General features: G+C 42.2%; 1 protein-coding gene across 36 annotated transcripts in view; it reads right to left on the reverse strand.

Annotated features, from left to right (window-relative positions):
• CACNA1C (calcium voltage-gated channel subunit alpha1 C) overlaps positions 1-23,917 on the reverse strand; it is a 458,186-nt gene that overhangs the window by 101,002 nt on the left and 333,267 nt on the right. For 19 of the 36 annotated variants that reach the window (XM_088164617.1, XM_088164614.1, XM_088164608.1 and 16 more), the window contains exons 10-13: positions 17,445-17,535; positions 8,357-8,383; positions 6,256-6,416; positions 5,210-5,435 (exon numbers count right to left, since the gene is read on the reverse strand). In XM_088164617.1, coding sequence (XP_088020743.1) covers positions 5,210-5,435; positions 6,256-6,416; positions 8,357-8,383; positions 17,445-17,535 — 505 coding nt within the window. Of the gene's footprint in view, positions 1-5,209; positions 5,436-6,255; positions 6,417-8,356; positions 8,384-17,444; positions 17,536-19,502; positions 19,578-23,917 lie in introns of all 36 variants that reach the window. The other 17 variants (XM_088164594.1, XM_088164619.1, XM_088164589.1 and 14 more) reach the window with 1 other exon arrangement.

Genomic DNA, 23,917 nt, shown 5'->3' on the forward strand with positions numbered 1-23,917 from the left:
TGACTCTACTTCTTCAAACAGGCTGCTGAACATTTTCCAGCGGCTTCATTCAAGAGACAGGATGGTTAAGACCTGTTCTGCCAGTGCATCCAGGCTTGTGCCTGCTTCAGACTCATGTGTGATGCAGGGAGAGGATCTTCTTGCCCTTGTGGTTCCACTTTAGGGTTCAGAGAGATGCCAGCAGCATGTTTGCTGCAGCATAGAAGTTTGCATTCTTTGCTAGCCTGAAGAGTCACAAGCTGGAAAGAGGCTTAAGAAAAAATTTCTAAAGAATTGACCACATCACCCATGAAGAAACTTCCACTGTGGTCTTGCATCTGCTCAGTCACTCCTCATCTACTGCTTAGCTGGTCATGAGCTCTTCTCCTTTGTGCTTTAGGCTGGCAGAGCTCTCAGACTGGGCTGAAGATTAGCTGTCCTCTTCCAGTCACCCCATTTTGATGCACATTATTAGCAAAGCCTCAACAGCTTCCACAGGCCAGCAAGCCAGCAATGTTTGCCTGTGCTACCTGACCTGCCACCATGCTTTGGGAGTCCACCAAGGCCAATGCCCTCCAGTCCCTTCCCCCGAACCCCACAACTCTGAACATCTCTTGACTCAGAGGACTCTGTATTTTTAACCATATTTTCTCTGAAGACAAAAGTTCCAGGTAAAAAGGATGGCAGACTGCTGCTCTGGCTCTTTTGTGGAAGCCTTATCCTTCAACTTATCATTTTTTTCTGAAGGTAGTATATATATTTATGAAAGACAAAGGTTCTTGAAATCCTAGTTATATTAATATTTTAAAAATATTCATCTAAAACCAATACTCTTCCTGTCCTGTGGAAGGCAGGACTGCCTGAGCAGCCCAATCACTTCAGGAAGATTAACAGTCTGATCTGCAGAGGGACATCACCATGTCCTGTCAAGTTCAGCAGTGGGCTCATCTCCAAGGACTGAGCTTCAAAGAGAGCTGTGATGTTTTCCCTCCAGCCCAGCTTCAGCACTTCAGAGAAAACTAGGATGCTTTAAAGTTTAACTGCAATTAAAGAGATGAGCAATGAAAAACTCCAGAGCAAAGGTAAGGGCATGGAAGAGCTGTGGGCTCAGTGCCACCAAATATCCACACGGAATGTGCAATGTAACAGCTCCCTGTGTTTGCAGTTATGCTCACAGCTCACATACTTTCACACTTTGGAAAGAAGGGAAAGTGACACAGGAGAAGGGAAAAATTCATTCTGATGAAAGTCAAATGAATTCAGCATCCTTAAAGCAGAGGTTGATGGGCTCCAGAATATCTCTAAGTCCTCCAATGTCAGCCAGGACACACATTTTCTAGGTCTTTCTAGCAGTACTCTTAAGAAATAGTAAAGTTTTTTACGCATCTGAACAGTACTAGTTACTCAATTTAAGCTTAAAGGCTTGCTATCTCAGCTCACAACTGTGCAGACTTCTGTCAGCTCTGCATTTCTTACAAATGGCTCAATACCTGGGATTCAGATTCTTATATAAGTATCAAGCTTCAAGCAATTAACGGAGATGGCCTGGTGGAAAGATTAGTGCTGTTTTATCTGTGTACTTGTGCTAGCTGGAATTACAGTACCACTGGAAAAGTAAATAAAGCAATCAGGGGAAAACAAAAAAAAAGAAAAAAAGAGAAAAAGGAAAAAAGAGAGGATAAGAAATGCTTGACTGATTAGGATGTGAAAATAACAATAGTCTTATCTCAGGGTCCTAGAAACCTGACCTGAGGTTACCATCTGTCACATTTGGTGGCTGCAGAACTAACATGATCTCCCTCAAAGTGAGATCTGGGATTACTCAGTGAAACACGAGGGTTTGATGTCAGCAGTGGCTGAAGCCCAGACAAATAAGAAGGGTCTCTCCATCCTCTCTGGTTAACAGCTTACTACAAAGGGAAAATCAGCACTGGGTACTGGATGGAATAGGAGGCATCTTTTAGTGGGAAGGATGAGAGAAAGCAGAGCTGCTGGTCAGGTTTATGGGGCAATGAATGTGCCTCTGAACAGCTCCCACTGCAGATCCTGGGCCCTGGAGGGTGCCAGAGAAAAACCCCAGGTGAGCAGGACATGGTTGTGATCCCTGCTTCAAAACAGAGGAAGGATGCAGAGAAGTCAAGTGGTTTGTTCAGCATCCCACACAACAATCATCAGTTGCAGAGCTGGGTTAGAACTTAAGGTGTTCTGCTCTCTTCCCTCTCCTCTCTCCCCATGGCCTTCCACCTGATCTTTATGATCACATCTCCAGCAATCACAGACACAAACAAAACAGCAGCAACAGCTGGCAGACATTACTGGAGAGCTTCCCACCCTGCTCACCCAATATAAAACCACATGGAGTTTTGACAGTGATTTTTGAAGGTACAAAAAAATGAGGAACCTTATCTCTCCTCCTTACAATTAACAGTGACTTACCTAGTGGTAGGATTAGGTATAAATCATCATATTTCTGTATGCTGTCGCAAATTATATGATTTATTTTTTAAATACAAAGGACTATAATGCATATAAAGCAGCGAAGGATTACTTACAATGAGAAAATAATCTGTCTTCTCAGAGCAAAGTGAGATGTTCTGCACTGCACTTTAAAAATTAGGGAGAATAAAACAGATTACACTGTCTGCTTGTCTAATGTATTTATAATTTTGGAAGAAATGTTTGGTCTTGAAATTCTAAATGGTGTTTCTAAAATGATGCATTGTTCATCTGATGGTGTCTTTATTTGTTTTTATTCTATTATGGAGCTATATTTGTGTTTCTTGTAGAATTGTATCATTTGATAACCCAGAATTTGTTTGTGCATGGTGTTTACCATGGAAAATCTACCCAAATATATAAAGATATATCCTCACCAGAGTAATCTTCCTGCTTTGTAGCTTTTTAATATGCTAGAATATCATTATTCTCACCTTCACTCTATGTCCCCATATGCTCATGAATGTATGTTTGATATCAAACACGACACTATCATTCCTCCTGCCCCTCCCAGCTTTCCAGAGTTGTATCTTTCTGAATTATCGTTGCACTCAGGTGGGGCATTCCACCAGTGCTGATAATGTTATTAATAAATCCTCACGGTATTTAGAGCTGAGTGAACAATAGAAAAATTTGTAGTTTGTTAGAGAAGGTAAAAGTATGGCTTTAAAGCCAAAATACTCTTTTCTGCAATAAGGCCTGAGTGAGCCTAAAATGCTGCTTTGGAGGCTCGTGTTAGGGCCTTCCACATGAGGGTGAACTTCACCCACAGAGGGAAGAATTATGAAGAAAATTATGAATAATTACAAAACATATAAATTTGAAATGACTGCAGCCTACTTGTCAATATTTTAGGAACAGGAAAGAAAGAAAGAAAAATCTGATTAATACATTATGCATCATGAGTTCTTCCTTAGCTCTGTGCTTTACACACAGACCCATGCACAAATTGCAGGAGACATATTCCAGGTAACACTTTTACCAGGAAGAATTGTATTTCAGTTGTGCTGCAGAGTGAAGGCAAATGTAACCAGTCCTATTGCTGATTGGTTCCATCATCACATTTCTGCCAGAAGCTTTAGGAATATTTGAGTACTCCACTAGCTCAGGCTTTCTAAAGTATTAATGATATTCTTTCAGTGTTTGCCTTTCTATTAGAGAATTCTCTTTAGCTGGCTTATATATTTCGTGTGGGAGTGGAGACATGTCTTGCAAAAACAATGACCTCTCCAGGATGCTATGTTGAAGCTCTTGCTTTTATAGCTGTTGGTATGTTGCCCTGGGTGTATCTGATTACCCAGTGCCTGAAACAGCTACTGCTTTCCTCAGAAACCAGGCCTGGGACTTGGTCATGGATAGATCCAGGAAAAACAGTCCCCAGACCAGAGAGCCCCACTCTTTCTGAAAGAGAAATAGTGAAAGATATCTTTCTTGCTGGAAACTCATTTCCCCTCTCTGGGAGGGAATGTTCCCCTCTGGAAGGTTTTCCCCTCTTCTATGATCACACATCCAAACAGATCACTTTTCCTTTTCCCCCTTTTGAAATAGTTGTAGGCTTGCTTTGGCCTCTCTCTCTGAGACTGTGAACTAATTTTGTCTCTGCCATCTGACCCTGAGATCCATCCATCCTGCCAGAGATCCGAGCCTCAGAAGCTTTAAGGACAAACCTTGTATGATGCACAAATCCAAGCCTATTGGTTTTTTTTTCTGCCTCTCAGCTCAGTCATCTTGACTATCTTCCACTTCTGGACTTGTATTTCTCGTGTGCTGTGTTTTCTATCTCCAGTTTGTCAGAAATTTCCTCTGGTGGGGGGTGTTACAGGGATTGTAGGGACATTTTCGTGGCTGAGCATCCAGAAAAACTCTTTCTGTGAGAAACATTCTCTTTCACCACCTCAGCCAAGCTTTTTGTAAGGTGCTGGCTGGTGCCCACATGGGAAAGAGCAGACCTTGTGCTACCTGGGGCAAGCACTTGGAGAGATTTGTTGAAAGAGCTCTGGGTAAGTTTGGAGCTGATCTCTCCTACAAACTCCCCTCGAGCTGAAAAAAGCCCTGCCAAACCAAGCTGGTGTTTTGGAGGTACCTGGCTCAGCAAGCAGTGACTGTTTAAATGATAACACTCTGCCTTTATGCAGGGGGAGAGGGGAAAGAATGAAAAGGGAAAAGAGGAGATATTGGAAGCTGAAAAAAAAAGTTGCTGCTTTGTGATGGACTCCTTAGAAGGGGAATAGCTGGCACCATCCTGTGCCTATGGCTGCAGGTGTTGACACAATCTCCCACTCGGGTCACTGTTGAGTGTACTGGAGCTGGCATGGGCTCCTCAGTCAAATGCTGGTTTGGCTCAAAGCAGCCTTTCAGGCTCCTCTCTGCCACCAAAAAGAAGAGGTCACAAGGCTATCTGCTGGTTTGGGTTTGTCTTTTGCAGAGAACTGCAAGAGCCTGAGCTCAGTTCACCTTATTCCAGATTTCAGTTTAACACTTTATGTGGCACGAAGTGTCCCCAGCTGCCTGTGCCAGGCTCCTCTCCACTCACATCAGGGACAGGTGTCCAGTCTGTACAGCCCTTCCCACCCTGCTACAGACTTCAGAAGACGAGGACTGTTAACCTAGCACTCTCACTACCTAATTAATGGTAGAAAAAGTGAAAGTAAACAAGGATGTGAGTGACTTGTACCCATACATGTTGTGCATTGAGCAGCAGCCCTCCCCCAGCCCCAGAGAAGCAATAAAGTACCTTGTGATTTTAAATATTCTTAGGAGTCTGACACATCTCAAGACCGAGATGCCCAGGGGTGACATGATCTTGGTCTCCACCAGGATGGTTTCCAGGATGCCTCCACACACAATGAAGCAGTCAAAGCGGTTGAACAGGGACACAAAGTATGCCTGGAGACCGAGGCTGTACATCTTCAGCAGCATCTCTGCCGTGAAAAGAGCTAGCAGCACCTTATTGGCAGTGTCTCATGGGAAGCAAGAAGAAACAGATTAAGGAAACTTAGTCAAAAATCACAACTAATCATTGGCCAATCATCTCTTCTGAGAAAACATTTTAAGGATCAGTCTTAAAAGTTGACTTTGTATAAGCTCGGGTCAAAGAATGAACTTGAAAAGCGTGGGCATCTCATTCACAGAAACGTTTTAGCAGGAGGGTTACAGCAATTCTTATGAACTGCACCACATACAGCTGCAAGGTATTACACAACCTCCAGTGGCAGGGACACGCCTTGCTGTGCACCACCTGCCTTCACACCCCTCATCTGCACAGGAGAGTGGGAATAGAGGAGCTGCTGTGCTACCTACTGTTGCTTAATTAAGCCTTTTCAGCTGCTCTCACCTCCAGAGAGAATTCAGCTGTTCTGCAGACAGAAGAACTTTACAAATCACTCTTCATCACCTCCCTAATAATTAGAATTTATCATAAATGCCATTTCAGGGGAAACCTTGGACAATGGGGGGGCTCCCAGTAGCTATCCGTAATAAATTGGGAATCCAGTGGCTGCAAATATAAATTTAAGCATAAGCTAAATAAGAAATCCTGATTTCACTTACACCCAATGGAACACTGCTTTGGCTGGAAAGGAGGTATTTACACTTTTCCTATAACTTCTCCCACCACAGGCAGATGAGTTTGTTGTATTATTTAGGATCCTCCACAGACACAGGACTGCTTGGAGCTGTTGACACTCCTTTTACATTGCGTGGGTTAATGCATCAGCTCTTCTCTCAGCTCCCTTTTTTTGACACCGACCATAACAAAGAGAACCAGCACCTCCTCCTCACCTTGGACCTCCGTGAGCCAGTCTGGCTGGTTGTAGTGCTCAGAGGCAATGGTGAGGGTGTTGAGGAACACGAGGAAGATCACCAGCCAGTAGAAAACGTTGGACTTGACAGCAGCACGGCACTTCCTTCTGCAGAATCGATTCCATCGGCGCCAGTAGCGACTTGAAAAATTGAAGAAGGGAAAGTTCTTTTCAGAGAGGGATCTTTAGGCTATTGCAGCTCTCTGCCAAGGGAGACTCTAGTCTTGATTTATTGGTCAAGAATGCTAGAGAGTAACTCAAGTTCACCCTGAGAAATACTCTCAGAGTCGACACTTGTGAACATCCCTCCTAGAGCTACAGAAATAAAGTTTGTCCTAAACCAATTTGCAAGAGCTTCAAGCAATATCTTAATCTGAGTAAGACATCCACTGTGGAAACCCCAAGAGATTTTTTAGCTCAGTTACCACAAAAATAAATATTGTCTTTCTACTTGATGCTTGTGGCCTGCAACGGCACCTTGCCCAGCCTCAGGACAGTCAATGGAAAGATATTTTATCACATGCAGCTGAAGGATTAAGTCTTTGGAGAGGTGAGGTCAAATAAAATCAAAGAACATTTCCAGCATTCAGCAACATTCAAGAGTAAGCCCAATACAAGGGCTAGTTATGAAAAAAAACCCCAAAACTTAGGGGACTTGAGCATCTCACCTTCATGGCTGGAACTAAGGGTACCATTTGCTAATCAAGAGAGTTTTTAAAGTTTGCCTTCCATGAACACATCCCCTTGTGTCACTGATTTCTCAGGGTAATTACTAACCACAGAAGATATTTAAAGCTAATTACACACCTCCTACTCTTCAGAATTTAACTTGCATAGCAACCAGTTTCCAGGCAACACTTGCTGCTGTATAATAAATCTAATAGTTTTATATAGCTACTACATACATATGTGTGTGTGTGTGAAGGGACACACACATACATGATGTTAGAGGAGAAAGAACTTTTCTTGGCTACTCTCATCCTGTGTATAATTTTCAGTAGCAAACTATAGCCATGCTTGAGATCAGAGTTCTCATCTCTAGGAATTAAAGCCAGACCATGTAAGCACAATGTGAACAAGAATTTTTCAACAGCATTTTAACAGGTGGTCAAATCTAGGGTGCTTTACCTGTGCAATTTATAAAGGCACCCAGTCTATCACAAACAGATACATTGTGTGTTTTGCAGTGGATTTGGGATAAGAAATAATCTGCCTGACTTCCAAAGTGGGCACCCCATTTAGACATTAATGCTGTCATTAAACTATTTGCAATCTCACATGCTTTTTTGTGTGTCCTTGTGCACAAATGTGCATGCACATGACAATGTAAGTTGTTTTCTGTGCTTATACCTACAATGTTTGCATGGGGATGTCACATATGTGCTTCCCAAATTGACATTACTCATTGCTCCTTAGGTAAGCAGAAGGACTCATTTAGGCACTTGCTCCAGTTATTCCAAAAATTCATTTAGTGTTTTACAAAACTGACTTTGAATTCAGGGTTATGGAGGCATCTGAGCTCCTACCAAAGGGGTAGAATTGGACTTTAACAACCAAGATTCATGAGTTCAGCCAGCCTCTCCAGTGAAACCCCAGAAATTGCCATCTTGGGACTGCTTCACTTTTCCAAAAGATCTAAGGCAACAGAAAACCAAACACCACTAGAGAGGCTCCCCATGTCCCAGGGTAAATGGGAGAATTTCACAAATAAGTTGCCACCTTCATCAGTTAAAATCTTTACAATGAAGCAAAGCAGAGAAGTTCAACAAAGAGAGCCTTGAGCTGACAGGGTTGATGCTGAGGGATGTAGTATAATTATGTGGTTGATCTGGCTTTTTATTTCTGAGTTTATATTTTATGATTTGAGATACATAGGTAGCATAGATAGGTACTTCAGTGGTCAGTAGTCCCTGTGCCTTATTTCAGTGTGAAAATAAGAAAAAAATGATGACTAAAATTTAACATATTTAGCAGGGTCTCCTAGAATCACCACTGCATCCCAGCTATGCTTGTGTAAAAACCACTTCAGAAAAGAATCCAAACGGTAGAAAGGAGGAAAAACAAAAGTCAGTTTTACTTACCTAAATTTTGATTTTGAGATCCGATGCCTGAAAGACAAGAATTGCCATTAGAGTCTCCAAAGCTGTCCCACACCTCCCAGGCTTTTGTGAAAATAGCAATAGAAAGAAACAATTTAAGCTCAATGCTTTTTTTTTTTTTAAATCCATGCTGTTTTCCCTTTGCATCTGTTGTAAGTCAGTCAGTGCAGGCACTGAGCATGGCTAGAATTCCCCAATAATATAATAATGTGTTTTGATGGGACTCATGAAGCAGAAGTCATGCCATGGTGGGATTCTACCACCTATAGATATCAGTGAACTGTACAACTGCTACCAAATTTATTTCTCAAGTATTACTACTTTTTAAAATATTTTCGTTACTATTTTTTTTTTCTCATATTGAAATATATATGACTTTATGCAGACAGACTTGTTACTTTCATACATCACCTGTCACTTCAGGATCTATAAGCACGTTATGAAACAATAATGGTGAAATAATGCTTTTTTCAGTAATTGAAGGAAAAAAAGGTGCATGGCAAATATTTTCAAATTTAGATACCAACACTTAATTGTCTTGGTTATCTATGTAAATTGGTTTGCATACAAATGGGTCTGTACAATAATAGATTCTGTTGTTATCAATGAAATATTGAGAATTAAGCATTCCTGAAAATTTGGCCATATTCTCACTATATATATGTTTAAATATCTATTTCCATGCATTTGGATTTATTCACCTAAATAATCTCATTAATCTTTCATGAGAAGTCACAGGCAAAACTAGAAATAGGTTCCAGTTCTTAAACCACTACCTTGCTCTGCTTGGCACATATCCTGTAAGGCCTCTGAGCACTTTGACTGTCTTTTGGTAAATCCATAATGGTGCACAGAGAGAAATAAATGTATGTGGATACAATGGTGTGAGTCAGAGGTGACTTAGGAAGCTGCAAAATCTACTACCAATAGCAGCAGAAATGAGAATCTGGGGAATGGCTGTGAAAAAAGAATTTCTGCTGGGTTGAAGCATTCCTTAAGGTTGTCTCTGTGATGGGAAAGTGAGTCATTGTTGACAGCAGTCAGCAGAGGTCTTACTGCACTGCCCTAAAATTGGATTCACTGTTAGGAGAGAGGGGAGAATGGAACTCTCCAAGTATCTAACACTTCTTACTGTAGCAGCCTTAACAATGGTCCTGTCCCTGCTTGAGGACATCAGCTACTGACAAGTAATCAGTGATAGGTCAGGTTCCTGATGTGGAAGAGGTTTCAGTCAGGGGAATTTTTCATCAGCAGATGGGCTGAGCCCCAAAAAAGAAAAAAAACCTTTGCATCACATACAAAAACGCATAATTCCTGGCCACACACTGGGCAGCAGTGAGGTTACAGACACCTGCAAGACTCCTGAGAAAAGAGGAAATAATGCACTGGCAGAGCAGAATGCTAAATTATGCTGCAGAGACAAAGCAAGCTCTAACAAGGATGCCAAGTGAAGCACCTACAAAACACATCCTTCATGTTAAAGCTGTTCCTACTTCTCACTGAGAGTTCTGGCTTGATAATCACTACCTGCAAACTGTAATGGAGCAGATTTACAGGCAACAGGAAAGAAGGCTCAAAGAGGGGAAGTGAAAAGATGTAAAAATCACAACGAAGCAGAACGCTGAGCACTGGAAAGGAGGTGGTGAGGATTCTGATAGGAATAGTTTGGCAGGGACAGAGGGGGAGAGAAAGTGAGAGAGTGAGAGAGCAAGAGAGAGAGAGATGGAAGGGGAAGGACAGGGAGTGTGAAATCCTCTGGTGACCTCTCTGGTTAATGGTTTCCCAGTGAGCCAGTACTGTAATCTTTTATTTATTTAAGCAAAAGAGATGCAGCAGGTGTAGTACTCATCATGCATGTGATAATTATATCTTTGGAGCATTATGAGCAGCAGCCAAGTGCATTCAGTGCTCCCACAGGTTACCTACAGCCTTCATCCCCCTCCCTCCACCTTGCCTTACTGCTGTGGCAGAAGGCTTTATCACATGTGGGTGTGCTATATATATAGAACAGGACGAGGAAGGAGGATTAGATTTATATTTAGAGGTAGAATCAGAGAGTGAGATGGAATTTTGGAAATAAACTGTATAATAAACGTTTCTGAAAACATTATGCACGAATCTGAAACACGTTTTTCAAATGACTCTTATGATTAAATTTTTTTTTTTTTTTCAGAACTTGGGTTACCAATGTCACATAAATGCTTTTGTGGCATCACTAGGGGCTGTCAAATAGTCTGGAAACAGAGCCTTGCCACAGTGTCTGTGACACTCCAAGCTGGCACTCAGTGGGCTCAGAGTGGACCAGATTCTCTGCTGAGTTTAAACACGGATCTCTTGCATCTCCAGTGTCCTGGGAGGTTTATGTCACTGGGAGAAAGAGGGTGACTCCAATTGTGTCCAACTCTGGAATGTCTTGAGAAACTCTTCTTTAAAATTATGGTATAGGAGCCTAATGAAAACCATCAGATCACTACTGAGTGCTTTTATCACAGGAACCATGTAACTCATCTCTCAGAAAGACAAACACAAAAATCAGATCTCTACTGTTTGACTAGCTATCTTTGAAATTCTCTAAAACTCCCCCAACCTTGCATACTTATGTACAACACACAGACAAAACAGTGAAATTTAAAGGTTTTGATCAACATAAACTCTGGATAATCAGCATAACTCAAATGTAGTGAAATATCCCACACTCTGAGAGATAAAGTCTTCATTTCCCTTTTCATGGTGGACACCAGAGGTGTTTGTGAGGGATGTGACAGGTTTGTGTAACAGGGGTTGAGGGCTCTGTGGAATTGTACACACAACAGGCAATTCTGGAAAAATCTTGTAGGTCACCAAGCATGACACAAAGGCCACATTACAGTTGTTTTCTGGGTGTGGGCATTATCAAACATGACCATTATCTAACTCTGCTCACAACTACTTTTACATTGTATGATCCCAACTTAGAGGCAACCATATCTTCACAAGGACTCACAAAAGCCTTTGGGCAACAGTAAAAGCTGTCAGAAAAAAAAAAAAAAGCAACACAGAAATGGACTTTACTATGCTTCTAGACTTTATGCAACTTTGGAGAACATCCAGAGAGCTTCACTGGCCATATCTTATATATTTTAGTACAGTGAGAAGCCAGTCCTGGTGTGATGTGGATTCTGTTTTGGAGCATTTGTGCAGTTACTGGTAAGGTGGCACAGTAAGAATCTACAGAATAGCCTTAAGCAAATTGGATCTGTCTAACATAAAATTGAGTTGGTTTGCTATTAAACAGGCTTTCTTACAGGCTGGGAAAACAGGCCAGCATTTAAGCATTCAGTAAAAAAGCTTGCTCTCCTTGGGGCAAGTCACAGGAAAGGGCTGTCATAGAATCTGAAGCAGGAAAAAAAATTCCTCTTCCATAAGGGCGTGTTATTGTCCTTTAGACACACACCTAGAGCTGACTGTGAATATTGAAGGGACCTTGCTCATAATGAGCTGGGGAGCAGCATCTGAGACTGACACATAAGGGTTCATCCTGTGAGTTTTCCTGCTAAAGTCAGCAGTGGTTTCAGAGCCTTTGGCACACTTTTCTTCCCACTGTTCCTGAGGTGATGGGGACTTTGGTTCCATCACATCACAAGGAGCCCATCTTCTCATAAGGTGAGAACTACAACTACAGCAAACCTGCAAGAAAACTTTTACCTTTACCACTGGCTCCCATGCTGATTATTGCAAGAACAGCACAGGAATTAATTTTCATGCCAGAAAAGCACCAAGGGAAAAAGCACTGACCATGCAAAACTTCCATTTGCTCATAAAATTTTCAGGACAACACTGTTTTCAGTTGGAAAGCCAGTGTAGGTTGTTCATTTTGGTTTATCCTCTTTTATTGTTTGAACTGTCTTTGGTGGAAAAGCAATTGAACTGTCCCCCATATGTACGGAAATGCTGGCCAAGGCGAAAATGCCAAGTGGGGTTATTGTTTCAATGAAAGCAGATAATTTTAAGCTCTCTTTCCCTTTGAGCTCAAGTGCTTCACTTTTCTATTGAGGCTCTATGGAGCATTAGTTTCCACAAAGGTCTTTTTTTTTAGCTAATGCATATGTATAAAAGCAAGCTCTATTGTGGCACTCCAGATCTGTATGGTTGTATTAGAAAATGAACATTCTGCTTGTATTGGAAGATTATATATGCTGACACCCTGCACAGAACAGATTACTCCTGATTATGAGCAATAGCCTGTCCTCAGGAATCTGAGCCCTGCACAGCAGTACCCCAGAGGCTCAGGGAAATTACTGGCTATTGGGAAACCCTGGGTGTAAGAATATTCTGTAAACAGAACCCCACTGCTCCTGGCTCTGGGTTTGTGCCACTGCTGCCTGCTGCAGAGGAAACGTGTTTCTTTGTACCCTGAGGCAACAGGGTATGAAAGTTGTGACACATCAAAATAAGATAAGTTCCACTTCCAAATGCTGTCCTTGAGGATAAAAGCTGTTGTGCTCCTACTGCAGGGCAGATGTCAGCCCAGTACAAGGCAATACCATGACAGGAATAATATACTGTAGAAGTTTTAGGATGCTTTTCAATGTCCTGTGGAAGCCTGCAAAACCATTTTCAAATTCAGATGTCTGATAAAGTGAATGCCCTTAGGAAGTGAACTGTGCTGTGCCACAGCACTCCTGCTGCCAGCAGAATTATACCAGAAATTATTATGAATTAAATTGTTGGGAGGTTTTTTTTTGTTTGTTTGTTTTTGTTTTATTTTGCTAGTTCTAAAAAATTGGATTTACACAACAAGTAAAGAGAGATCAGATGTTAGATTCCTCCTGAAACTCCTGCTGGTTTGAAGGCTGGCATTACTCCATACAGGCTGGTTGTCAGATGCAGTTTCTATAGTATGGATACTGGAGAAATAAAAGCTTCTTTGAGACAATTTATCAGTAGGCAATAGTTTGTGTTTGAGAGGTGCTCTCCTGATCTCACATAGCATATGTCTCTGTGGAGCTGAGAAAGGCTGTCAGGGAAGATCTCCTTTTCCAAAAGGCACATTTCAGCCTGGCTTCTCAAGCAGATCTCTCTGTCAGTCACAGACCCAGCCTTTCAAAACTCTACAGATTTTTAAAAGAACAGAAAGAATAGTGAGCAATTCTCAATTTCAATGAAAAAGGTTTTTCTCTCAATCTCCTGGGCATCCTTTTCCTTTTATCTTGAATGCATTGTGATGGCAAGCTCAGCCTGTAACTGTAGTGGTGGTGCTGGGGGTGTTAAATGCCTTGGGCAGCCTGATGTCAATAAAGAAATAAATATATTGCCTTTGACTTGAAAGCCCCATGTTGCTTCAGTCATGTCTGGTTGCAGCCTGCTCAGAGCAGCCTCTGCCCTCTGGGAAAGAGTGTGTTCATAGCAAAGCAATGGGGACTCATGGCCAGAGGGTGAGTTTGGAGTGCTGGTAAAAATATTGAGACTCATCTGCAATAGATGAAACTCAACAATCAGACAAAAATCTTGGCTAACCATTCCAACTGCAGAAACAGAGAGTAGGTGACTGCTCAAAAGTCCAGGCCTAATCTTCAACTGGAGCAGATCAGGGTGACATGACTATAATTATTAATGCTAGTACTCAAAATCTAGTACTTGATGAGGAACATTTTTTAAAAGCTCAACTGACTTTCCACATGAATTTTCACTTTTCTTGAACCAGTGAAAGCCAAATTCTGATTCTTAGCCAGGTTCCAATGAAAGAACACACTCATTCAAATAAATCTTTGCTTACATTTTATATGTTCCAGAAGGAATATTGACCTATGGGGGGGTTTGAATGAGGACTCAGTATAAAGAAAAGTACATAATACTTCTTGAAACAATGGTGGCTGTTTTTTTCTCTGTCTGCCTAAGTGTGTGATATAGTAGCAAAGGAAACCAGAAATAAGGAAAGGAAACTCAGAATCACAGGCAGGTCTGAATTGGCCCATAACTAAGGAAATTGCAGATCCACAAGTTTAAAAAGTAGGCAGCATTGGCAAAATTTGTATCTCACTCCAGAATTTCATATTCAATGATATAGCCATTCATTTTCACTGAAGAAGGAGCCTATCCATCTCTTAGAGATGAAAAGCAGTCTGAGGGAGGCCTTGAGGATCTCAGCTGTCCTTGGGTAAGGACTAAACAAACCCTTCTCAATAACAGACTTCAATTTGCCCACTATACATCACCCATTTCCAGATGAAGTGAGAAGTGGCAAGGAAACTGTTTATCTCTCTGAGTCCTACATGCCCTGCTCTGCTGAAACTTTGGGCCTTGTTTTAACATTTACAACGTGAGAAGAAGAGATGAAGCTCTGTTTTCCTGTAATTTTCCTATGTCTTTTTCCCTAAAATAAATTGGACTTAGCCATCCCTTCTCCTAATGCCAAATCAGGGGACTGCCATTCTCCTGTGAGCATGCTGGGCTATTTTAAGTAAACTCGATTCTAACTCATGATTACATTTAGAGTTGGGTTTAACTTCAGCCCTCCTGGCCCCATTCCAGCAAAGATAATTATGTCCTGGTTGCCAAAATTCCCAATGCAGTTTCAGTGCAAAACAAGTTATCCCTCATACAACAACTCTTAAACACTTGTGCCTGCTGTTTTTAAACACCTGTCACATTTTACCTTGAACTCTAATGCTGTGAAAACAATCCCTGCATTTACAGTTCATAAAGTGCTCTAAGATCCTTTGGGGTTAAGAACATTAAATGAATGCAAGCTGTAATATTAAAAATACATGAAACCTTAGAGTAACTGCTGCCATTCTTTTTGGCACCGTGTCCACACCTATGAGGGAATTTAATGCTCTGACACATTCTGGAGAAGCAACACAGCAAAGCACAACCAGTCCAGGAGGTTCCTGGAAAGCAATGATGGCAACTTTCTGACACAGGCAGTGGAGGTTCCCACAAGGAATGGTGTGTGCTCCTCAACCTCACACTAACAAACAGGGAAGGCTTTGTTGGAGCTGTGAAGGTTGGGGTCAGCTTTGGCTGCCACTCTGGACCAGGTGAGCCAGGGTGGTCCCTTAGAGCCTGAACCATTCTGTGCTTCTGTGAGCCATAGCTGCAGAACAAAGATGGTTCTCCAAAGGGGATCCAGCTGATGCTTCCTATTCTGTGCCAAGAGCACAGGCAACTTGGTGAGGGGCCAAAGAAAGGGCTACAGGTGCCCTAGTGCTGTGAATGCATCTAGCCTGGTTCCTGCAGGAAAGGGTTCATAATTTAAAGTAAAAGACTCAGCAGGTTCTCAACAGCAGGCAGGTGAAGGAAAACAATCACAAATAATTTCTCCTGGGCCTTGTAAGTCACTGACTGACTCTTAAAGGAAAGCAGAGATTGAAATTACAATACATTCCACATACCACATCTTTTAATGCAGAGCACAGAATCACACAGAATTGACTAGGATGGAAAAGACCTTTGAGATCAAGTCCAATCTCTGACCAACCATCACCTTGCCAGCCAGAGCATGGCACTGAGTGTCACATCCAGCCTGTTCAATCAGCTCCAGGGATGGTGACTCCCAGCTCCCTGGGCAGCCCATTCCAATGTCCAGTCACCTTTCTGTGAAGAACTTCTTCCTAATGTCCAAACTCAGCCTCCCCTGGCACAGTTCAAGGCTGTGCCATCCTGTCCTGTTGCTGTTACCTGGGAGAAGAGCCTGACCCCACCTGGCTGCCCCTTCCTTTTCAGAGTGATGAGCTCTCCCCTGAGCCTCCTTCTCTCCAGGCTGAACACTCCCAGCTCCCTCAGCTGCTCCTTGTAGGATTTGTGCTCCAGACCCCTCACCAGCCTTGCTGCCCTTTCTCTGGACTTGCTCCAGCATCTCAACATCTCTCCTGAACTGAGGGGCCCAGGACTGGACACAGGACTCGAGGTGCCAAGTACAGGGGGACAATCACTGCCCTGCTCTGCTGGTCACACCATTCCTGCTCCAGGCCAGGAGCCTTCTTGGCCACCTGGGCACACTGCTGGCTCATGTTCAGCTGCTGCCAGTCACAGCCCCAGGTCCCTTTCTGCCTGGCCCCTGTCCAGCCACTCTGTCCCCAGCCTGTAGCTCCCTGGATCCTTCTTTTGGCTTTTTAGGGATAGGTGTCACATTGTCCAGCTTCCAGTCATCTGGGACCTCCCTGGTGTGCCAGGACTGAAGGTAAATGATGGAGAGTGGCTTGGACAGCTCTTCTGCCAGCTCCCTCATCACCCTAGGATGGATCCCATCTGGTCCATTCAAGCAACACCCGAGGGCTCAAGGTGGCTCCCAGGATAGGACAGAGCCTCAAAATACTCCAGTGTGGACAAGCTATAGCACTGATATGTTTCAAGGAAATTTGGAGGGAATAATGTATTGCCCCACAGCATAAAGTCCATTCTTGTTTAAGTAATGCAAAGGGAATAAAGGACTCCTCTTGCCTATACTTGCTCTCTGTGAGGTTAAGAAATACACCACATATTATGGCATTTCATAACTGCTATCTCATGCATTCTTGAGCATCTCCACTAATTACAATGGTATAATTTCAAGGAGGCATTAATCCCTCCTAATTGTTGTATTTCTTTGTCACTACAGTACTCTATTCAGCATTTGAAGGGTATAATTCCGTCTGCAGGATGGGAGTTACCCTCAATATATTTCTATTACAAGACACTGTAAAGTGTACAAGAATCTTTAGAAAAATGAAAATAGACCAGTCATTTCCACTCTTCAGTCTGGTTTGGAAGTGTATCATCAACGAGGAATTTTAAAATAAGAACACTGTTATCCACCAGTTTCTCTTTTAGATATTATGCAAAACCAGACCTGCTTATCCTGGGCACTCTGTCCCTTATTTACACCTGTAAAACGAGAGGCTCTTCCCTGGCATCCAGAGCGAGCTTACATCGCAGTTAAGATAAGAACCTGCATCAACAGATCTTCGGCCTCTCCTTTCACCCTCTGTGCGTTTTGTTCATCTGGAAAAGCCTGACACTGCCCTGCCTTTGCCCCCCCCATAGCCCAAACCATTGTCTAACAATTAAATCACCCAAGACATGAATCAATGACGTTTTCTGGGGTACTCACGCCAGCCTGGCGCCGCAGTTCTCGCCTTCCATGTCGGCTCCGGGCACGTTGTCGGTGTTCACGGACTCGGTCTCGCTGGTGGGCATGCTCACTGCAAGGGTCAGAGGCAAGAAAAAGACAGGCATGGCCATCAGAGCCTGGCACATCTCTTAGTGAGTGCGTGGCTGAAGGGACTAGCTCAATGAGAAGACCCCCAGCTGCAGCTCCTGAGGGTCAAACAATTTGCTGAGGAGGTTTAGTGCCTCCCTGTGCAGAGCAGGTGGGGCAGGTAGACTTCAGGAGCACACAAGTTATTCAAATTCTAAAGAAAAGGGAAGAAGCAGCTGCTCTCCTTCTTTCAGAGTCACTGCCTGGAAATTTTATGAATGACAACTGCTGGAAAATGAAAGTCCTGATAAACCCAACAAGAAACTTTTTGATTCCATTGAACATTTTTTTAAAAAATGCCTCTTTACCTCACTGCCCTCCCCAATCTTTTGTGCAATGATTAGAATACAAATAAAAGGTACCAGGATTGAGATGCATGCAGATAAACAGCTCCTGCTAGCCTGACAGCAAATACCACACAAAGCATACTGATGGCTCATCTGTCATTTACTAGCCATGAATGTGATTCAACCTTACACCTAGAAACTGGACCCAGAGATATAGGAGAGAAATTCAGACTCTCTGACCCACTCAGATATTACCAACAAAGGAGCTAATCAATGTGGACTATGGTGCAGCTGTATATTGACTCTCACAGCCAAGAACTGCCCAGAACCTTCTAGGCCTTTACAGAAGTACCATGGAACAAAGATCAAACGAAAGCAGCCTTAGGTGTGAACCTCTCTCATCTGGATTCAAGAACCTGTTTCTAGCTGTTATTAAACCTGAAGATTTTGTTTGCTTCTACAGCCCATAAAAATCCCTCAAACCCACACCATTTTCATTTCCCCAGCTGCTAACAGCTCCTGCATAAGCTCCAATCACTCTTAATACACAATCATTCAATTAAAGATAGGAAAATGGATAGGATCCAATATGTGTCCTGTTCTCTCCTCACCCCTTTTGGAATACACAAAACAAATGAAAAAATTATACTTAAGACTGAATGATGGAGGACTTAAACAGGTCTCCCAGGAGCTTGGTAGAACTTCAGAACATGTCTTGTATTATTTGTTGGATAAATATCTCAGATAAGGCTTGAGAGCACGTGCTGTTAGCTGTTGGAGAGATTTCTAATAGTCTGCAAGAATATGCAACTCAATAGTAAGAATATGTCTATTTGTGGGTGATTGGTGCAAAATGAGCCAATGCAGAAGAAATAGGTTCTGCATTTCCATTGGGCAGATGCTCATGGGGCCGTGGTCCTCTCTCAGGGGCTAAAAAGACATCAGAAGGTCCTTTCAAAAATGTGGTGGGTTACTGCTTTGAAAGCATTGTGGTAGAAATGTGCCTCAAAATGAACTATATTTCCTTCATCTCATTGCAACAATTCACAGACATCCAACACACTCCTTGGGAAATCTAAAGTTCTTGTACTGTGTTCTTAGGACCACATGAAATAATGGACTCTGTAGCACTCTTGACAAAGCTATGAAATATTGTACTCTAATGGTGCCTGCTCCTTTATGAAGACAGATATTTTAATAATCTTGTCCATTTGGAAAGACAAATTAAGGAATAAACTGAATTCATGTTCTGATATACATGGAACAGTCAAGTAAGCTATGAGAAAAAACCAACATTCATAATTAATTTTTTTCTGTCCAGAGCAAGCCCTGCAGGAAAAAAACCAAAACGCTGATATTTCACAAGTCAGTTTGGAAGATGAGGTAAAACACTTTCAAGACATATTCAAGCTCATTTGCAAATGGAAAACAATTTGAAGACATTAGCATGAGATCAGTTTGCAGAGCAGCTTGTTATCCTGAGTGCACGAAGAGGACAAGCAACTGACAAAGCCAGGCACACACATGCAGGAGAATACAAATCTGATTTATAGGCCAGTCTGCACAGAGATACACAGACACACAGACTCATGCAGGGGGGACACAGAGCACAGTGGAACATTACCATGGCTTTCTGTGGAGTGACTAAACCAAGCAAACTTTCCTTTCTTCTCATCAGGCAAACCAGCTGGAGGGCTTCCTTTCACAGACAAGATGGTCAGTGTCAAGTACCAGGAACAAGACATCAACAGAGAACATGCAGCCAGTGACAGGCAAAAGAAAAAAACAAGGAACTCAGCTTACACATGATATCCACTTCTGTCTGAAAACTTCATCATGTGAGTTAAAAGTGCAAAATGCAAAACAAAGGTATACAGAGGTATGAATTATCACTAACAGATCATCAGACCACAGCTCTCATTTGCTTTCTGTTCTTTTTTATATCTGGCTCTTGAGAACATGAACTTAATGAATTTAAATTTAGGGGTCACATCCCACAGACATCTTAGAGTGTACCTCGTGCTTCCCTGACCTTACTGCTGCAGAAAGTCAAACTTCAGTAAAGTGAGAGATGCAGGTGCAGTGGTCCATGGGCTGGAGAGACCCCATGGATCACTTTGCTGGCACCACCCCACAGGAGCTCATTACACTGCACCGATGGAAAATGTTAAGGGCAATCAAAAGGATTAGGATGGTATGAAGTATTAGAGGAATGATGGTCTAGGGGATAAAGGTCAGGACAGAGGGAACATTAGGGCTGAGTTCCCCAATGCCATGTGCTCTCAGGAGCACAATCACTTTACCTGGCACCTCACACCCCCTTCATTGCCAGGGGACAATCAGGTGAGCAGTGCTGCGAGATTCATTCAGGCCAGTTAACAAAACCAGCAAATAGAAGATGCTGCAGAAGAGTTGTGCACAAACTGAGGCTGAATATGAGAGGAAGTAGACCAAATACAGCCCAGATGGCTTTCTTATCTGACTCAGTTCTCAGAGAAGCCAGACCCTGTGCCCACACCCTGGCTCCAGTCTAGAAACAAGGCAGGCATTTTTTGCAGTCCGGGTAATTAATTACTGGAACCATGTACCAAGAATGCTGGTGGTAAATCCACCACAGGAATGCTTTAATCAGGAAGAGATGTTTTTTCCAAATGGTGGGCTCAAGTCCAGACCAGAGTTGTGTTTAGGACCATGGCATACAGACAATGCCATCTCAGTGGCCATTTCCTCCCTGTAATTTTGGGAGTTGAGACAAAGGCAAAAAATATGCAAAGGCTGATACAAATCATGGGGCTTTGCTTACATTGGAATCTCCTTTTTTTAGATTTATCATTGTATCCATAACCCACTGGAACTGATGAAATCTCCCTAATGGGAGAATTACATATTCTCTAGGTACATAGATGGCAATTTTTTAAAGGGAAATGAAACAACTTTTTAAAGGCAGGCAAGTATCTCATGGTTTCAACAGAGTGCAAATCATAAAGACAAATAGGTTTGATATTCTCTCTCCAGTTTCTTCTGAAGCCTTTGCACTTCTTATATCTTGCCACAGTGTGGCTCACCACTGAACCTAGACTTTTTTCCTCTTGTACTACCTCAACTCCAATTTCACATCACTGCATTCCTGCAGCAGTTAGAGCAGCAACAAAAGCTATACAGCAGCTTCCTTAAAAATAAGTCTGAAAAATTCTTCATGTTATGTTAATTCTAGCTCTGAGGGCTAACAGACAGAGAAAAATAGGAGCAGAGTCTGCAGTCTGTGACTGACTAGACAGATGTGCAAGACCCCTTGAGAGCCTCTGTTCCATGTCACTGGCATCAAGCACCGATACCAGCTCTGCTCCTGCACTAACATATGTCCCTCCTCCGATGAAATGCCCCATGGGCATGCAATGAATTATTGGATGGCAGGTTGCCAAAAGGCAGCCAACCACTGAAACAGAGAGCTGGAACAAGCAAACACCCTTCTGTGCAGTCCTGAGATGATTTTTCCTTTGCACACTTGGAGAACAGTATTTGCTTCCTGGTTCAGAAATATAATTTCCACCGTTGCATCTTGCATTTATGAAATGCTTGTCATCTTGGCAGTGGAAGTAATTTTAATATTCAGGTTTATTTCCATGGATTATATAATGCTGTCACACTTCTTGCTGAATCTCACTTTAATGCTGTGACATTTTAAGACTCAGAGGCAATCATGCTTGGGCAAAGGGTGCCCAGTTCCAGAAACACAGACAAAACAAACTTTTCACAGATTTTAATGGGACATGTTACTACATGACTTTTCAGATCTGGGCATTAATTATAAAAATGGATATATCAGAGGTTGTTCACATTGCCTGACTTACCCTCTCTGGTTTAGCTGTTTGAATTAGGCTACAGAGGCAGATTCCTACCACAGGTTTTCTGAATGCCATGCTGATGTGTCCCTCAGTTCTAGGGACAGGCTAAAAAAAGACATTTACCTTACATTCTTAGGTTAAGTACCTGATTTGGAATAGCATGACTATCCAGCAGTATTCATAGTGAAAGAACTTTGTAGTGGGTTTTCAGATTAAAAAAACCCAAAAATACATTTGATTGACTTTTATAATATGTTCACTAAGAATCTAATTTCTCCAGTATACCAACGTCTACTGGTAATGAATCACTTTGAAAAATATGGGTCTAAATAACCCCTTTTTCCCACACTGGGGAAGAGGGACCCAGAGAGACCTGAAGTCACTTGCTCATCATTTCACTTTATTGTGTCACCTTGGCCATATGACCAAGCTTTTCCAGGTACCTGTTCAGTTTCTGTGCCAGGGGAGTTGTAATTCTGCACTCACCTTGCCAGCCTCTCTGAGAGGTGCAGATGAAACATCACAATAAGTGCTAAGTGCTATACTTATTACTGATGCTAATGTCTCCCGAGTGGGACTCTGCACAACTGTAAAGCAAATCTAAAGAGCAAAGTGGTCCTGTGAATTCTCCAGCTGGGATTTAAGATTTCTTTTCCCATCAAGCACAACAAGAATAAATTGCAATACCCAGGCTGCTTCCTTTAACAGTATGTGCATCAAGTGAATGACTTTGTCTCCAGTAAAACCCTGCTTCCTGTGGTGCCTTTCAGCCCCATCATTTCATGAATGAGTCTATGGGCAGAATATCAATTGACTTGTATTTTTTTTTTTTTTTTTTTTGGTGGAGAGCTCTCATTAAAATTAATATGTGAATATTGCCTAGCTTTCCTCTTCTGCCTGTTTTGAAAATGCTGCACTCATTCATCTTATTCATTAATTTAAATAAGATACAACTTTCATTCTGCTCCATGCATGCAGTGCCTTGGGAACAATCAGTGGCTATGCTCTTAAATGCAAGCAGCATCCAGAAGGTAAACTGCAGAGGTAAGGCATTAGTTTTCCATGGATGTCCTGATTTTGTCAGAAAAATATAGTAGATGTGACTGGGGAATTCTTTAGTGTTTTCTGCTTTGAAAAGGAGCTCTGTGACAGAAAAGCTTTTACAGGAGAAGAAGAAAGGGAACTTGAACTATGTGTAGGATCTTGGTGGTTGCACGCCTCCCAACCTTAGACTGAATGTGTCAATAAATCTAGCACAGTAAAAAATACCCATAAAAATGTGAAAATACTTGGAAAAGAATTTTCTAAGGGCTCAGAGATCAATACTCATAATGGACAGTATTATAGACTGTATTACATTAAACACATGTAACATACAGACTTTGAATAACCTAATTTTGGATTATGCACAGATGAATACAATTGCAAGAACAAGTTGGATTCCCACTCTCACTCAAGGTCAGCCACAGAACACAAGGATATCAATAAAGAGCTATGAAATAATTGCCAGTTGCATCCACTTCAGTCAAACTGGAAAAGGCTTTTGGTAAAAACATCTTTCCATCCATGAAAGGCACCACAGCCACTGTGTAGTGACAAGACCTGTGATCACACCAAGCCCAGGCTGGGCACTGGACAGCACCACAGAGGCTGTGACACTGCTTTACTGAATGGAGCAGCACAAAGTAGGAACATTGCCAGTACTGAGATGGAGTAACATATGAAATGTTTCATTCAGAGAGAGATTATCTATTTTACAATATAAATGGCAAAGCATGTGCCTTATTTATAAAGGTTTGCTTTAACTCATCCTTCTCCCCTTCCAGAGGGTCACCCTATGGCCATATACAGGTGGGGGGATATAGCTATGGGCTACATAAATTTATACCTTACAGAAGGGGAACAGGAGAGAGTGAAATGTGTTAATTGTGCAGGCCTGTGATTAACAGATCTGTCATTACCACATGCAGATTACTGCACACCTATAGGTGCATTAACTTGCTACTAATTAATCTTCCTGGGACTTATTTTACTGTAACAAACTCCTCAGCTAGCTTGAACAGCTGCCATTCCCCTTCTTTTTATAGCAATATTGACAGTAATATCCTGCATTCCATAAATATTTGTTCATTACAGACAGTGAGTGGAATGTACATTGCAGAGAGGACCAAGTAATGGCACAGTCAGACTCCTG

The sequence above is a fragment of the Sturnus vulgaris genome, chromosome 5, assembly GCF_052056855.1.
Source record: "Sturnus vulgaris isolate bStuVul1 chromosome 5, bStuVul1.hap1, whole genome shotgun sequence".
NCBI classification, from domain to species: domain Eukaryota; kingdom Metazoa; phylum Chordata; class Aves; order Passeriformes; family Sturnidae; genus Sturnus; species Sturnus vulgaris.